General features: G+C 38.3%; 1 protein-coding gene across 1 annotated transcript in view; it reads left to right on the top strand.

The window, feature by feature from the left end:
- Positions 1-877: 877 nt before the first annotated feature.
- The window catches only part of LOC122135614, a 32602-nt gene continuing 14457 nt past the window's right edge, over positions 878-19022 (top strand). The window contains exons 1-5 of the mRNA XM_042715589.1: positions 878-1060; positions 2279-4108; positions 11704-11797; positions 16286-16339; positions 18955-19022. Coding sequence (XP_042571523.1) covers positions 2546-4108; positions 11704-11797; positions 16286-16339; positions 18955-19022 — 1779 coding nt within the window. The 5' untranslated portion in view covers positions 878-1060; positions 2279-2545. The remainder of the gene's footprint in view (positions 1061-2278; positions 4109-11703; positions 11798-16285; positions 16340-18954) is intronic.

Raw genomic sequence — 19022 nt, forward strand, 5'->3', positions numbered from 1 at the left:
CGTGGCCACAGGTTTAATGTGTAAACAAACCTGCGTGACCATAGCAACCCGGGATTATCAGAGATGTATTCATTCATATTTTATTTTGAATTACGAAATTATTATATTATTTATTATAGAAAATATTTCATTTCATTAAATTATTATAATAACCATATGCCTTGGCTACGGGACGTTATTGCATGTGATAGTCAGCATTTAAATGAAGTTTATCATGAATAAATAATAAATAGAATGAATAATTGTTATGAATGAATAAATAGATTCATTTGTAAATGAAAACACAACATGCTCATTTATCATCACATCACGTCAAAACTTTATTGGCATAATTGTCAGATAAATGATAAATGAGCCTGTTGTGTATTCATTTACAAATTAAATTAGTTATAGCCCCTTCAAGCACCACAGCCGTCACTGGCACGTAATAAAGTCCGGTAGCCAAGGCATATGGTTAATATGATAATTTAATAATGAAATATTTTCTATAATAATTTAATATTTTCTTAATTCAAAATAAAATATTATAATGAATACATCTCTGATAATCTCGGGTTGCTATGGTCACGCAGGTTTGTTTACGCATTAAACTTGTGGCCACGGGAAAAATATGTCGTTCCCTCAACATAAGAAGTCGTGGCCATAAGAAATGGATGTCGTTCCCTCAGCATAACATAATTCGGGGTTGCTATAAGGATGTCGTTACCTCTACAAAATGATCTCGTGGCCACGACATAATAAGACGTTCCCACGAATTAATATTTCGTGGCCACGACATATTATCACGTTCCCACGAGTTATTATGTCGTGGCCACGACAAAACTAAGTGAACCGACCATGTCCTCTCACAGGCACCGTAGTTTTGTATTGCATTCGATGGGCTCTTTGTTTCATAATAACTCACTGTATTTCACAAATTTCTTTACCTGCTTTTTGCACAAGTTACATTGGAAAATCGTTGAAGGTTTACGTGACTTCCATGGATCAGGACGATCTTTTGACATTTTTAAGGGAACGCAACATCGAAGAGGCAAACATAGCCAGAATTGAACAAGACAAGGTAAATAGTTGTCATTTTTTGTTTTTATAAACATGTGCAGGGCTTGAAAGCCACTGTCATTTGTCATATCAAAGTCCTTAAATTGTATTAGAAATTTCAGTCGTAATAAGACAATGTGATTAAAATATGGCTTTTATCAGTCACATTAAATCAGTAGGCTTATCAATAAAATACATATTTCCACTGCAGAGGAAACGGAAACAGCTGAAGTGCCATTTAGTTGCATTTACAGAGACAATATAAGCTGAAATATAGCATGAATGCATGCATTACATAATAACAACTGCACGTTATAGGATGTTTTAAATGTTTTCGTTAAAAAAAACAATGATACTTTTAAAATTAAAATGAACTGCCAGTAGGTGGTGCCATATGACTGTCTTAATGAGTCATTCAACTGATTCGTTCAAATGGCTGATTCATTCAGGAATGAATCAATTGCCTGTCTTAGTTTATGAAAAGGTCATTGAATCAATGACTCACCTGATTCGTTTAAAGCACTGAATCATTCAGTAAAAAGTTCGGTAATGCGAAACTGATCTTTTGGTGGGGGGCTGTTAATATGTAAATCTGTTCAGTCATGCTGAGTCTCCTATGTACTTTTTTATGATTTCCGATGGGCAACCGTACATTGCATGGATTCTTTGCGTAACTTAAACACTCTTTAAACTGAAAAGATGTTCAGAAGATGAGTTTTCAAGTTGCTTTTGTGTGAATTGCATTTTTGAATGTAAATTGGAATGATATTCTGAAATTAGCAAAATCAAATAAATAATTTAAAGGAATCTGAACAACACCACATTAAATTAAATTGGATTAGGCCTACTTTGAGTTGTTTGTTTGCATCAAGGTCACATGCAAGCATGGAGAAGAGTAAATCTCTATATTTGATATTTTTTTTCCCTCATAATTTTGAGGTAAATAAAGCTTTTCTCTGTATGCAAAACAAAAAATCTGAGAATTGCCATTACAATGGCAAATATTAATTGACTAAATATTACATTATTGCCTGCATTATAGTCTGCATATCTGTATAACTAAAGGTGTAGTAAAATATTTTAGTGTACAAAGTTAAAGCACTCTATGTATTTTTTATATAATATCAGATTATAAAAATTGTATTAAAACATATTTATATAAAATTATATTTCATAATTTGTATACTGAATGTGTAGATTTAGAAAAAATTAAATGAACTTGAATTATTTCTTTCAACAGATTGATGCATCTGTAATACCCTTGATGCCAGAGACAGAGCTAGCCAAGTATATTCCTTGTTATGGAGACAGAGTGGCAACTGTGGCCTTTTGTCGAAGAAAACAGTGTTCCATTGAAAATACTGACAGGAAAAGTAACTTGTTTGAAAGATTAAGGAAATGAGTATGTACCCCAAGTGGCAAAGAAGAACATTGACAACAGATTTCAAAAAAATATGCTGGAAACACAAATGCCAAGAAGAAATCCAAGCGTGTGGAACTGGGCTGGATGAACTTCAATGCAAGAGACAATGACTTCAAACAAGTTCGGTCTGCAAAAGGTGGTGGAACCAGGCATGTCTCTATAGATGTGAATTCAACCATGAAAGATGTGCAGGAAATAGCAGAGGGTCTCTTTTTTCCAGATGGTAAATCCAGACATCTAGATCTGAAAAGTTTGGACTGTGAGATTCGAGATTTCTCCCACAGAATGATTGAATCGGAATGTACCACTGGAGATTTGTATGAAGCAAGTAAGGTTAAAATTCTCAGACTTTATCTTTTTACAAAGTGCATCAGTACACAGAAGAATACAAAAAACTCTGTCACAAATCCTGAAGCAGATGTCAAGTTGAATGAAAGTGCCCAAGATGACAACCAAGCATCTAGCAGCTTTAGCACCAATGTAAGTGAAACAATTGAGCTCACATTTTCAGAGGAGTCTGAAGAGACCAATTTCATGTTACATGATCCACTTTATATTATGGCCCAGCAAATATCAGTCATGCAGAATGATGATATAATTGAGGTAGAGAACTGGGAGGACAGTTTCCAAGAACAAATGATAACACTGAGTCAGGAAAGTGATTTAACTAAAGAAAATGTGAACACATTGCAAGTACGGAGCCCAGGGGCATTCAACTCCAGTTCCACATCACAAAATGTAGAGGAACAACTGATCACAACTGATGTGGAAGAGACACCATTTGAGGAATCATTTGATAATGAAGTCACAATTGGAGGAGGTTCACTTCAGTTTGGAAGCTTGGATGATACAGTTCCAATTGAGATACCAAAGACTATTATTTTGGTGCGAAGAGGACAAGTTCTGGGTGATCTGATGCAAGCTTTCAATGACCCAGCAATGATGGACAAAGAGATCAGTATTCGAATGAAACTACCTAATGGGCAGATTGAACAAGGCATTGTATCAGGTGTTTTTCGTGACTGCTTGACAGAATTCTGGGATGAATTTTATTCCAGATGTGCTTTGGATGCAGATGTCAAGGTCCCATTCCTTAGACATGAATTTCAGAGCGATGAATGGCAAGCTATTGCAAGAGTATTGGTCAAAGGATGGGAAGAAGTCAAGTACTTTCCTATTCGTCTTTCCCTGCCATTTCTTGAAGAAGCTTTATATGGTACCACATATAGTAGTGTCTTAGATTCGTTTATGCACTACATAGCAAAACATGAGCGTGATGTCATTGAAGAGGCAATGGCAAACTTCAACTCAGCTGATCATGAGTCACTTCTTGATGTTCTTGATTCCAATGATTGTCACCAGAGGCCTACTGAAGAAAATCTACCTCAACTTTTGGAACAGTTAGGCCATAAAGCTCTCATCCAAACCCCTATGTTTGTGATTGAATCCTGGAGACCTGTTCTTAAGGATTTTGCTAGTACTTTGTCACCACAAAAGCTAGCAAACATTATTCAAGAGCAAAAACCAACACCCAAGCTTGTAAAGGATATCCTTGTTTTTCCTGAAGTCATGACAGCCCAGCAGTGCTTTGTATCAAGATTCCTGAAAAAGTACATTATGGAATTGGATGACAATAGGGATATGCCGGTATCAAATTTTCATGTTGCGATTAATTGATCATGTTTTACCACGGTATGCGGTATTATCACGGTATTGAAATTAAGTTTTAAAAAAGTGGACATAATACAGTATAACAGGTAAAATAACTTTTTTCTTATAACAAAAATAACTGAACATTTAAATGCAATAAAGCAATACAAAAAATATATTTAAAGTTAAAAATTTTACACCGATTAAAGTGCAAAAGAACTTTAAAGACCCATAGGTATCACTTTACAATAAGACCTCATTAGTTAAGCTTAGTTAATGCATTAACATTCACAATGAGCAATAGCTACATTTGCTACAGAAGTTACTAATCTTTGTTAAAAAATACAAGTCTTAGCTCATGTTAGCTCATTAAATAACACAGTTGCAACTTTCGATTTTAACAATGTGTTATTAAATATTGGAATACCTAAGATTAATGAATGTTCAGAAGAATTTTTCATTGGCAGTTTGTTAACTAATGAACCCTAATGTAAAGTGTTAATGAACAATAAAGAATCAAAACACTTTCAAACAATATCTAGGACATGTTATAGTCCAGATTAAAATGGGAAAAAAAAAATATGGAAATATATAAATATTATTTTATATTATTTAAATGTTTAGAAAGTAGCAGCTGCTTTTATTTATGGGGTTTCCAGGGTAAGGGCTGCAGTTTCTGCAGTTTTAGCGCCATCTGCTGTCAGAGAGTGAATGTGCTTTCATTCAGCGCATCTCTCACGTGTTCCTCCATGTGCTTCTTGTGCGTGCTTGTTTACATCAGAGTTCACACGGGTCTTTAAAGCAGCATACAAACGGTGTTGTGCATTTTGACCAGCAGATTGGGAAAAGTATTATTAAAATGCATTTCAAATTCTGAATAATTTGTAATATATAATTATTCTCGGTATTTGGAAGTGCCCACGATAACAATATTGTGCATATTTATTACCACGATATATCGCATTACCGAATACCGGCACAAGTCTAGATGACAACACCTTAAAAAACTTCTTGCGCTTCTGCAAAGGGGCTGATTTGCTCTTTGGGAAACAAATCATGGTGAATTTCATTGAAACAAGTGACTTCCAGTGTCGCCCACAATCTCACACATGTGGTTGCTCTCTGATGTTGCCTTTGTTGACCTCCGCAGTGACTTCAGTGCTGTTCTTAACAGTTCAGTTTGGGTGATGGATGTTATATCAATTTAGTACTGGTGGTTTTATGAGTAACTGAAATAAATAACAGTTCATATTTTAATGGAGAAATTTTGTAAGTTTTCCACACTGTTATACAAAGTTGTTGTACATATATTTTTATAAATTTATTTGATGTTCATGAAGCATTGTTTCTATTTGTTCAGTAATATAAACAAAAAGTGCACATATTTTTTTTGTACATTTGTCTATTTATATTTGTGTTTCTTTGTTAATTTGACCTTTTTTTTATCTTTTTTTATAGTTTCTTGTTTATTGCTTTTGCAGGCTGTTTGTCGTGCAGTAGCTGGAATAGGATCCGGCCTTTCAGAAACTACTTTCATCTATAGTGCCTCAAATGATGGATGTACCGTGGTGTAACTTGGACTGATTTTTTTTTTTTCTTTTTAAAAAAAGGTTTGAACATCTTACTATGTTTAGGACCATTAAATATGCTTCTCATTTATATATATATATATATATATATATATATATATATATATATATAATATATATATATATAATTATTATTATCATTATTTTTTTTAATTAAATGTAATCTTGAAGAATTCTTTTCTTTACTGAAAGTAAAAAAAAAAAAAAAAAAAAAATTGTGATTAATTAAAGTTTTGAAGTTGCACAGCCGATATGTGACATTTGAAAAAAAATGTTCATTAACTGTAATGTACTCTTAGAATTGGTAGCCAACACATTATTTCACTTAAAACAAACAGGTGTGCTACTGCCTCTACTAAAATGTCCTGTGTGAAAGAAAATGCATTTTAGGACCAAATGATATTGCTCTTAGGTAACTGCTTATAGGAGTTGCAAAAAAATTTTTAGTGCTAATGTCATACAGAACAAATACAGTTTAATTGTGGCATTTAATTTAAGCAGAATGTAATGTAAACAGAATACCTTTAACATCGTCTTTATACAAATTCCCTAAGTTATTGTGAAATTTCATTTCTAAAAGTCCTTTCTTTATATGTTTGTTTTTACCCCAGGGAGCTTTGATTTAAGTTTGCTACTGATTGCTGCTAAAATAGCATAAACTTGCCTTTGTACAATGAAACAAAAAGATCTCAGGATAAGTAGAAAGACGTTAACTATGGTTAAGAAATGTTTATAATAATGTAATAATGTTTATGTATGCATTCAGAGTTTGCTAAAACTTACCTCAGAACAACTAGAAAGTGATGTTCATTAAGGAATGTTTACAGTGGTTATGTATATATTCAGAGTTAGTTTAAACTGTTTTTATCAGAGGACAACTAGAAATTGATGTTCATTACATTAAGAAATGTTTAAAATATTTGTGTATGCATTCAGAGTTGGCTAAAACTTCACAACAGCTAGAAAGTGATGCTCACAAAGAAATGTTTACAGTGTTTATGTATACATTCAGAGTTTATTAAAAAAATTCTAAAGTTTCTAAAGTATAAATCATTCAGACATTGACTCCTTTATTTGATTGTCACAATCAACTTAAAAAAAAATACATGAGAACATGTAGAATAACATGCATGTAGAAATAGACTATTTAGACAAAGCAACATTAAAGGGATAGTTCACCCAAAAGTGTAAATTCTGTCATAATTTTACTCTCCCTACACTTGTTCTAAAACTATGAGATTTTTTGTTGTCCCCATTATTTTTCAACATATCTTATTTTGTGTTCAACAGAAGAAAAATGCATACGAATAGCATTGATGCATTGAATAGTGGAAGGGTGAGCAAATCATGACTGAATTTTCAGGTGAACTATCCCTTTAAATATATTCAGGGTGCTCACAGTCAGTCTTGTTCTGCTTAGGAAAACTTTGATGCCCAGTCCATCATGTCTACCACTGTAGAAAGTTAAAACTGTTTACATGTATAACTACATGAGCAATTACAGTTTGCATAAGCATTTACATTTATTTTGTGATAAAGCCACTGAGGAAAGTGGAAGATAATGGATCCTTTCAAAACTGTTAGACACTTGCAAATTTCAATACCATGATTGTCCAACCAATTTAAGGCTGTTAATTCTGTTATTTGGGATCGGACTGCATCCCTGAGTTCAAGATATAGCTCTAATGCTTCGAGTCTGTCTTTGGTGAAGCTTAACTGCTGCTCCTCCATGACGATTGTACATAGATCAAATACTTCTTCATCACAAGGCACTGCTGTCAGGAACAAGCATGCCTCTTGGGCTGTTTGTAGATCATCATTGTCCTGCTCTACAATAAAGTTTTCTGTTCCCCATAGTTGAGGTGCCATGAACATGATATTTGGGATCCCGCAAGGAACACTGCAGTTTGCTGAAGGTTGAATCCGGTGAGCATTCCAAACAGCAGCAATCTCATTCAATTCCTCCTGAAATAAAACAAAAACAAAAAAAATTGAACAACATTTGTTCAAGTTAGACAAATAACAAAATTGATTCATGTTTACAATCATTTATTTGTTTTTTTTTTTGTGTGATAACTTAGTGATTGATCAAATTGTAAAAAAAAAAATAATAATAATAATAACCAAGGCGAATCGTGGGGCAGGGGGTCCTGTTATTACAAATGATTACAAAATTTGCCTAATTAAAAAAAAAAAAAAAATTATGTTAAAGCTTTATTAAATTAATTGTTTATGAGCCGATTTACCACAAAGTTGAAAATTTTTCTTTTTGTTTTTCTGTGAGGATCACAATCTAGGTTAAACCAATGCACACACAAATGCATGCACACAATTTCTTTGTGTCTGTGCCCCAAGTGACCTAATTGATGTCCCTTGCTTTACTGTAGTTAGGCCTATGCAATATAGGCTTGTCATGGATAAATGATAGATTGCGGAAAGTATCCGTTTTAATTAATGATACATTGAATACTTCAGTCATCGATTCTTTCAAACGGCTAATCAAATAGATTATGCATTCCATTCTTCAAAAACAGATTAATTCAGGAAAGAAACATCGCAGTGTTGCTCTGAAATCCACAACAGCTCTGCTCTGGCTTTGTTAGCTATTTTATTTACAAAACAAGAAAAGAGACTAAATGTAACACTTCTTGTCTTTTGAAGTGCTGTATAAAATTAAACATTTGCGATCACGCACACGTGCTGATTCTTTTGTGTTATTATAGCCTATCAAATAAATAATAATAATAAAAACTCACATAGGGATATTTTTTTCTTTCATTATTTGAATTATATAGGAATTCCTGCATTCTAATAGGCTTCAATATTTGTTTTTGCTAAGTCACTGACACACTTGATATTGTCATCTACTAGTGTAAATTACAACAGTGTGATCATTTCTGAGTTGATGAGTCCCACTGCGGAGAATTAAAAGGCATTTTGCCGCATCAAAACAAAGAGTCGTGTAAGTGATTAAATGCAAAATAATTAATGTTTGTTAATCAATCAGCAGATAAATCATGGGGACTGAAAAATGTAAATACAGGATCAATTAACCCAACGAGTTAATGGGTCATTTAAAATACCATTTGGCTTACCTGAATAATATTTCGAAAACACAGCTGCAACAAAGCTTTATCCAGAAAATCTCCAGAAAACAGTCCCTCGTCTTTCAGCTCTCCAAAAAACTGTATCCAGAATTCAATCCCTTCTTTGCGCATCAGTCCCCACCAACTTTCGATTCTTTGGTTTGCTGAACTGACGCCAGTGATGCAGCTGCGGGGCCCTGCTCGCTCATCACCATCATTTCGTGTAACACTCCAAAAATAAGAGGAGTAAAGAAAGAGACCAACAGGTTCCTAACTGGACGAAATTTATTTTGGGCCTGAATAGCCAAGGAGACTCAAGCACACAACCTCAATGAATACAAGTATAACTTTTATTCTTATATACTAAATACAATTCATATTAAAACCTCAACAGGGCAGAGCAGCAGATTATGGGTGTCATATATAGTTGATAGTGCATTTGACCAATCAGAAGTTACCTGACATAATCAACGAGCAGAAGGGTATTCAGCAGAGGGTTTCAACACCTTAAAGTTAGTTAATGTGTCAACAATTATACAGAATTTCATTTCACAGCAAACACCAAAAGATACAAAAAAATCCATAAGTGCATTAGTTAACTCCAACACTTCAGTACACACCACAAAGTCACTCAATATGAGCCAAAACCACTCTGGCTGGCTACTTAGTCGTCGTCAATATAAAACAATATGAAAAATGACACATGAAAGATAAGAACCTGCCCTAGGCCCTATACACACACACACACACACACAGAGAAAGAGAAAATACAATCGCCGGGGGACCGGTAACAATTAGTCAATCACATTAACCCAGGACTCCCCGGCGAATACAACACTTCATATACACATAATTTAAGAACCATAAGGGCAGAAAATTGTCTGCTGGTCTTCTTACCCGCTACCGGACATGGGGTACAGCGTTCGGGAAAACAACCGGCGGCCGCCGAACTTTAATTAGGGAAACTCAAGATTACAAACTAACCCTCCCAATCGCTTCGCACGCATCGCAGAAAAGACATCCAACCCACGTCCCGGCACGGTAGCCTCGGCAAGAAGCTCAGCAGCCCTCGCATACAGAATTCCCTCCTTAACAACAGCAGACCTCATACCTTTATTGATCCCCTTAAGAATACCGCACAGGTGTTTATCTTTTTCCCTTAATGAGACAAGGCAGATACTACGGGCACTACCACTGTCGCCCCTCCCCTTGTCTAAAATAAAGGGCTTACATCCACCCCCCCTACTCAAAATGTGTCCACACATTCCCAAATACCTCACATCCTATAACGTAGAGGCAACAGGCCCTTCGTGGCCCGTGCAGACCGCCTCAAATACTCAGTCTGTGAAACAGATGGGCTGGAGGGACCTTCCCTCGATGCAGTCTGTAATGGCTCTTCAACGATGTCCATATGGGAGGTCACTCCTCCATCCGTTTGTATGGGTGCCAGTGGTCCTGTAAAACAGTCCCCCACCCAAGGATACATACAGCAGTTACTGTTCACAGGATTGACATTACAATCAGAAGGTGTAACCTCCACACATTTCTCTAAGGGCAAGGCTGTATCAAATTTACATGGGCTTAACATATTGCGATGCAACACCCTCTCCTCCCCATCAGCCCCTTCCTTCTTAACAACATAAACTGGTATATCGAGATTAGGTTGTGACATGACAACATACACATTCTGTTCCCATTTATCATCCAATTTACCCCGTCCCCTGGCCCTCTTATTTAGGACCATGACTCTCTGTCCCGTCAACAAAGGTTCCCCCTTAACTCTACGATCAAAACCCTTCTTTTGATGAAATTGAGCCTTCTGAACTTGTTTTCGGGCTTGATTATAAGCAGCTACTAATCTCTTATGATGGTGATGCACCCAGCTTTCAACTGTCCCCAAAAAGCCATCTCCCCGGCCCAGCATAACGTCAATGGGCAATTTTGCATGACGGCCAAACATTAAAAAATACGGAGTATAGCCTGTAGAAGGGTGAGGGGTGTTATTGTAGGCCTGGACCAATTCTGCCACAAACTGGTCCCAATCCTCTTTCTGATCATCCTTTAAAGTGCCCAACATACTCAACAGTGTCCGATTAAAATGTTCACATTGTCCATTTCCTGATGGGTGATAAGGAGTCGTATGAGACTTACTGATATTATATAACGAGCATAGCTCTTTAATGACCCTTGATTAAAAATTTGGGCCCTGGTCAGAGTGCAACTGATCAAACCCCCCAAATGACTGTATAAAATGTTTCCACAACACCCTTGCAGTAGTCACAGCCGTCTGATCCATAGTGGGCACTGCAACTGCATAACGAGTGAAGTGGTCCATCATAACTAAAATATTACACATCCCGCTACGTGTAGTCTCCAGTGACAAAAAGTCAACAGAAACAATCTGAAGAGGGTACTCTGATTGTATAGATACAAGAGGGGCACTCACTTTATTTACAGGAGTCTTGTGCAAGTTGCATCGAACACACTGAAGGCACCACTTCTCCACTCCTCGTACCAGGCCTGGCCAAAAGAAACGTCGTCGGGTTAAACCCAGAGTCTTTTCTGCCCCCAAGTGTCCTGCATGATCATGCACCCATTCGAGGACTTGCGACTGCAGACACTGCGGCACCACGATTTGCTTCCATTTGTCAAATGTCTTTGGATCACAAACCTCCCTGCACAGCAGTCCCTGATCCACACAGAGGCGGGCCCACTGTCGCAACAACACTTGGGTAGACCGATCTTCTGCAGCTCGTTCTCTTGGAGAGGGCCCTCTTCCTCTGTCCATATAAATCCACAGTCGTGATACCGCTGGATCAGTCCGCTGTGCCCTCCTCCACTCGGCCAACAGACTGGGGCCAACTCGGTCTCCTTGATCTGTATGTACCACTGTCTCAAACTTGTGACTCCCCTCCAGGTCCTCAGTGACTGGAACAAAGGCATGGACACAGGCACGGACAACCTCAGGTGCGACATATCCGACCTCACCACATGGGACTGCTCCATCCTCTGTGGGCCAAGCTGAAGTCTCACTCACAGGCCACCTGGAGAGGGCATCAGCATTTCCATTTGTCCGCCCTGGTCTATAACGCACCTCGAACTGGAATCCCGCAAGCTGGGCTGCCCATCGTTGCTCTACTGCACCCAGATTTGCTGTATTCAAATGAGCCAAAGGATTGTTATCTGTGAAAACAGTAAATGGAGACACCGCAAGATATTCCCTAAACTTTTCCACTATGGCCCATTTTAACGCCAGAAGTTCCAATTTGAATGAGCTGTAATTTTTATCATTCGTTTCCGCTGGTCGGAGACTTCTACTTGCGTAGGAAATTACTCTCTCCTTCCCCTCTTGGACCTGGGCCAATACTGCTCCCAACCCTGTCTGGCTGGCATCAATGTACAACAAAAATGGCAATTCAAAGTCAGCATATGCCAAAATGGGTGCTTGGAGGAGACTCTCCTTCAGTTTCTTAAAAGCAATGTCCTGTGCCATTCCCCATGCCCACCCATCTATTTTTCCTGTGGCTGGTTGATTACATCGCTTTGATGTCCCCCACAACATTGCCTTCAGTGGCGCTGCAATCTGGGCAAAATCTTTTATAAAACGTCTATAATACCCTGCTAGGCCCAAAAAAGCATGCAACTGAGTAATATTTTGAGGGGTTACCCAGGCCTCCACTGCCTGCAACTTCTCTGGGTCTGGTGACACCCCTCCTTCTGCAATCACATGGCCTAAATAATAAACTTGGCTCTGGAAAAGGGAACACTTACTGAGTTTGACTTTTAGACCAAAGTCCCCCAGGCGGCTGAAAACCAAATCCAGATGAGTAATGTGGGCCTCGAATGAGGGTGAGAAAACAATAATATCATCCAAATAGAGCAATAAGGTTTCAAAATTTTGATCCCCTAGGCAGCTATCGACCAGTCTCTGAAAAGTTCCTGGGGCGTTGCATAAGCTCATCGGCATCCGATTAAATTCATATAGCCCCATTGGCGTCACAAAAGCGGTCTTCTCTTTGTCAGCTGAGTGCACCCCCACCTGCCAATATCCATGTGCTAGATCTAATGTTGAAAACACTCTAGATTTTTTCAATGAAGCCAATGACTCCTCAATTCTAGGCAAAGGGTATGAATCTTTGTGAGTAACACTGTTCAGCCGCCTGTAGTCTACACAGAAACGAAGGGTGCCGTCCTTCTTTCTGACAAGCACCACAGGTGCTGCCCAAGGACTATAGCTCTCCTTAATAATACCATTTTCAAGCATGTTATTTAAAAGTCCCCTTACTTCTTGATACAATTTTGGTGGAATCCTGTTATAACGATCTCTAATTGGGGCTGCATCACCTGTGGGTATTACATGTAAAACCCTATCAGTATGCCCATAATCCTCGTCATGTTCTGAGAAAACCTTCTGATGCTTTAACAACAAATCAGAAATCATTTCTTGTTGTTTGGAACTAAATTGCAGTGGATCTAAAGAAACAGCCACAGGCCAGGGCAAATGTTCTTGCCTTGCATCCTGCACACTAGTTTGTCTCACCCCCACCTCCACAGTCTCGTTATCCAATGGTCTTAACTCTACATTTCCCTGCGACCTTGGACACAACTCAACATCAGAAATCTGACCTAACCGACAACGCTGAAAAAGCGTCACCGAAACTGGGGAGAGGTTTAAGATTCTGACCATAACTCTACCATTTGAAACTGTGCTTAATGATCGGGCTACCAATAACTGGCCCGGCAATACATCTTGACATGGTTCTACCAAGCCCACATAATCCTTTCTATCAGGCCGAACACGTGCGCATGCCTCGATCACCACCTCTGACTGTGCTGGTATTATTTTTTGTTTTCCCTGTGGCCAATAAATAGCACTTATCTGTCCTGACTCATCAACAAAATTTAACAAGTCCTCACACCCAGAGAACATCTGGTTCCACACCTTAACTTGTACTTCACTTTCTGCCCCTAAACAACCATCTACAGACTGTGTCATCACAATTCTCCCACACTCTTTAATTACGTTCATTCCAATCAGTCCTGGATATGACGACCCATTCGAGTCTTTGACAATAAGCACTCCTCTTTTTGGTATCACTTTGCCGCATATAATTAAATCCACTTCAATATACCCAATATATGGAATAACTAAACCATTCGCAGCTACCAAATTAAACCTTTGAATAGGTGGATACATTGTTGGCCCCCCGGTCTCAAAATGTTTCTTAAAATAGCTTTCTGTCAATGTAGTCACTTGTGAACCTGTATCAATCAAACAAGGTGTTTTAACCCCTTGGATCACCACATCCACCACTGGACATTGTCCTACTAAATGATCTTTCTTTTCTGATTGGCCCCTACCTAACATACCCACTGTTTGGGACTGCACAGTGGGTTCTACAAGTTTAAAGGCCCTTGTGCTCCTTCCACCAACCTACAACGTCTTTCAATATGCCCAACTTGTCTGCAACGCCGACAGATAGGTCTACCCTGATGGTCAAATTGGTCTGAACTTCTTCGTCCTCCCCTGGACTCATACCTATGTCTTGAACTTTCACTGTTAGGCAATAAATTCTGTACTCCTTCACGAACGTCATTAATCATCCCAGCCACCATTTCCTTTATTTCTCCTTTTAACTGCAAAAAAACCTCCTGTTTAATATCCTCAACCAATTTTGTTTTATCTGGGGCTGGTTTTAACTGTACCGTTGCAGCTACGGCCTGCCTCACCTCCCCAAACTCATCTGCTCGTAGAATGGCTTCCTGTTTGACCTCTACAAAAGAACTGTCTGGTGCTGCTCTAACCATACCCCGAAGTTCCCTACGCAATCCTACATCCAACAATCCTAAAATAAATTGATCCCGTAAGATTTTACCCCTAGTGGTACCATCCCCCCTATTCTCCAACCGATTACTCAATTCCTGAAGTGCCAGAGCATATTGTCTAACATTCTCATCAGTCCGTTGCTTACGGGTAAAAAATTGAGAACGAAGGGTTGCAAGGGGAGCTAGATCTCCATAAATACCTTTCAAAAACGTCAATATCTGTTCAGATGTTGCACGCTGTGCTACTGGCAAAGCTAACACTTCCCTCTTTGCTTCTCCATCCAGATTACTTACTAAAGCTGAAACTTTCTGCGCCTCAGAAAAAGGATATATATTAAACATTGATTTTTGCGTATCATACCAATCCTGAAAGTTATTTGCCTGAGTCCCCTGTTCTCCATTAAACTTTTGGCACCACGGTGTTCCCATCATAAAAGGAAACATAACCATATTTGCATTTGTTGCTTGACTCTGAGATATATTAGAACTATCTGTTCCCTGCTGCTGCTCACTTGATGTAGAAGGTGACTGTGCAGATTGTGTAGTTGACATCTTCCTTGCTATTGCCCAACGTCCAGACTGCCAAACTATGCCAAGTTGTAACACTCCAAAAATAAGAGGAGTAAAGAAAGAGACCGACAGGTTCCTAACTGGACGAAATTTATTCGGGCCCGAGTAGCCAAGGAGACTCAAGCACACAACCTCAATGAATACAAATATAGCTTTTATTCTTATATACTAAATACAATTCATATTAAAACCTCAACAGGGCAGAGCAGCAGATTATGGGTGTCATATATAGTTGATAGTGCATTTGACCAATCAGAAGTTACCTGACATAATCAACGAGCAGAAGGGTATTCAGCAGAGGGTTTCAACACCTTAAAGTTAGTTAATGTGTCAACAATTATACAGAATTTCATTTCACAGCAACACCAAAACACCAAAAGATACAAAAATCCATAAGTGCATCAGTTAACTCCAACACTTCAGTACACACCACAAAGTCACTCAATATGAGCCAAAACCACTCTGGCTGGCTACTTAGCCGTCGTCAATATAAAACAATATGAAAAATGACACATGAAAGATAAGAACCTGCCCTAGGCCCTATACACACACACACACACACACACATGGAGAGTGAGAGATGATAGAAACGCCGGGGGACCGGTAACAATTAGTCAATCACATTAACCCAGGACTCCCCGGTGAATACAACACTTCATATACACATAATTTAAGAACCATATAAGGGCAGAAAATTGTCTGCTGGTCTTCTTACCCGCTACCGGACATGGGGTACAGCGTTCGGGAAAACAACCGGCGGCCGCCGAACTTTAATTAGGGAAACTCAAGATTACAAACTAACCCTCCCAATCGCTTCGCACGCATCGCAGAAAAGACATCCAACCCACGTCCCGGCACGGTAGCCTCGGCAAGAAGCTCAGCAGCCCTCGCGTACAAAATTCCCTCCTTAACAACAGCAGACCTCATACCTTTATTGATCCCCTTAAGAATACAGCACAGGTGTTTGTCTTTTTCCCTTAATGAGACAAGGCAGATACTACGGGCACTACCACTGTCGCCCCTCCCCTTGTCTAAAATAAAGGGCTTACATTTTGTGTGTAGAGCATATGTGTTTGTCTTTTTATCTCATTCTCTGTTCCCAGGTCGCATCTCACAATTCGTGGACATCCTCCAGTTTGCAGTACACTCTCCACGAAGTAACCGGCAATGACTTGAGGGTTGCTGTTTGTATGTGCTGCCTTTAGCCAGATGATTCGACGAGAATATCCATCTATGCAGCCGTTGATACAGATTCCATACGGTGATCGTTTATCATACGAATCTACATGGCAGATATAATTGGGACCTTGAGAAAAATACTGCCGACGATGAAGTCGGCATCGACGACGAAGTAATACACTTTCTGGATCCAGCTCTTTCAAAATTATTCGAACATCTTCTTTTCGTGCATGTATACCAATTTTGAGGCATTTTTTATGCATCCAGCGGTACCCATGGAGGCGTCCGGGACCGTTCAGCTGGTTAATGATGAATTCGAGAACTTGATTCAAGTCAGCAAATTTCCGACGGCAAAGCCCGTTAAACTTAAGAATGCGCTTTACTTGCCTTTCACTTATAATGTACCCATGTTTTAAATCAAGAGACCGCACTATGTCTTTATATGACATTCCTAATTCAAAGTAAAACGTTATTTCATCAATCATCTCCATCTTTACATCTCATCTCAGCTGCAGTGGTTACTATAGACCCCTTAATCGCCTACGTCACTGTGACGTCACCGCTCTAGCTGGAGGCAAAACATAAGGAAGAACTCATAGCAGGCGCGCTAAAAGTTTGAGGTTTTGACTTTAAAATGTCGTCTTGTTGTGTTTTTGGCTGCCAGAATAGAAGGAACAGCACTTTTGGTTCAAAAATAAAGTTTCACCGGATCCCGGCCGACATTCCTTCACAGAAATCAAGAAGACAATTGTGGTTGAATGCAATACGGCGTACAGACTGGACGGAGACTATTATAAATAATGCTTGTGTTTGCAGTGCACACTTCATATCAGGTAAAATAATCTATGCATATGTACTGGTGTGTTGGTTTTATCTAGTACAAATCAGCAAGTTTATGTTTTATAGGTGAAAAGTCGCCAACCTTCAGCGCACTAGCTATGTTAAATGTTAAACAAACATACAGCAATAGATGTGTGTGCCATCCTTTGAATGGCCTCTTAAAATAATCCACATTGCTAATCATAGTTAGCCCAGTGATAGGTTACATTAGATAATAAGCCTTGACAAAATTCCCCAAACCACCCGAAAGTAATTCATATGTTGTCTAGGAAATATCCAAAACCTGGTTAAAATGTTTCCAATGAGAACAAGATACAAGAACTACACCAGGCTTAGCTAAAAATAAATAAATAAATAAATAAATAAATTAGGCTACTGTAATGTTATCCACTCGTCATTATATTTTGGTCAGATAACCAGTTTGGTCAGTGAACTGAGTGATCAACTGAATTAATTGATAAATGTATGCTAACTCCCACTTTTTTATTATTATTTTTTTTGTTACGGTCCCGCAGAGTCAGTGACTGTACATATTCGGACAGTTCCGAACATTCTTCTGCATCCATGTTTAATAAATCCCTCCTAAAACGTGCTAGTTTACGCTTGTCTACATTGCGTCCGCGACTCTTTTTGCCTCCAGCTAAGCCCCGCCCACCCGGAGACGTTGCAATGTTTACAAACTTTTAAGGGGTCTATAGGGTATCGGTCAAATAGTTGTTACTTCAGCACAAAACTCGTGGCCACGAGAACCGGATGCGTTCCCTCAACATAAGAAGTCGTGGCCACGAGAAAAATATGTCGTTCCCTCAACATAACATCTCGAGGCCACAACATAAGGATGTCGTTACCTCGACAAAATGATCTCGTGGCAACGACATAATATCACGTTCCCACGAGTTAATATCTTGTGGCCACGACATAATATAAGGTTGTCGTTAATTGTTATATATTGTCTACGACAAAACTAAGTGAACCGACCATGTCCTCTCACGGGCACCGTACTTTCCCGCCCCTCAACAGTACTCATTGCTCAAGTTCGCCTCGTCCATTGATTCAATCAGCAAAATAAACAAGTAAGTATTAAGCAAAAGAATAAAACATTTCAGTTCTTGTTAACACAAATTATTGTAAATGCAAGTGATAGCTTCGATATGCGTGTCAATGTTGTCAGCATCAAACGTTATTCTTTTAAGTGAGCATGCACATGTAGTTCAAGCGATTAATGTCTGTTTAAAATTATTTATTATTAAATATTTTTGGATAAAATGTAGTGTAAGAGTTTGCTGTGCGCAACAATTGCTTTTCATTGATGCATCATATATGGTTTTATCTTATGATGAGATAACTGTACACTACTTTAAGTCAATACCAGGCATTACGTGTAGATCACAGATGTGTGGATTTTAACAGCCCTGCACAGTCATCACATACCTTGGCCTTTTCCTAATAACTTTTGATGATAATAAAAATAAAATGTTTATAATTAGTCTTTAATAAGTATGTAGTTTTTGAGAGGTACCATATATATATGTATATATTAATTAGTCTTTAATAAGTATGTAGTTTTTGTATATATATATATATATATATATATATATATATATATGTGTATGTATGTATGTGTGTGTGATGTTTATACATACACACACATCAAAGATAAATTAATCTTTAATTTCAGTTTTGTATTTGATGTCTGTCTTTTATGCTGTCAAATTTTGTCATTTTGTTTTGTTTTGTATGTTCCAAATGCCAGGTTCAACCTTACGCCAGTGTCCCCACTGCCAGATTAGGATGAACTGCCGACACCGGTCCTGTATTAAG

The sequence above is a fragment of the Cyprinus carpio genome, chromosome A3, assembly GCF_018340385.1.
Source record: "Cyprinus carpio isolate SPL01 chromosome A3, ASM1834038v1, whole genome shotgun sequence".
Classification (NCBI taxonomy): domain Eukaryota; kingdom Metazoa; phylum Chordata; class Actinopteri; order Cypriniformes; family Cyprinidae; genus Cyprinus; species Cyprinus carpio.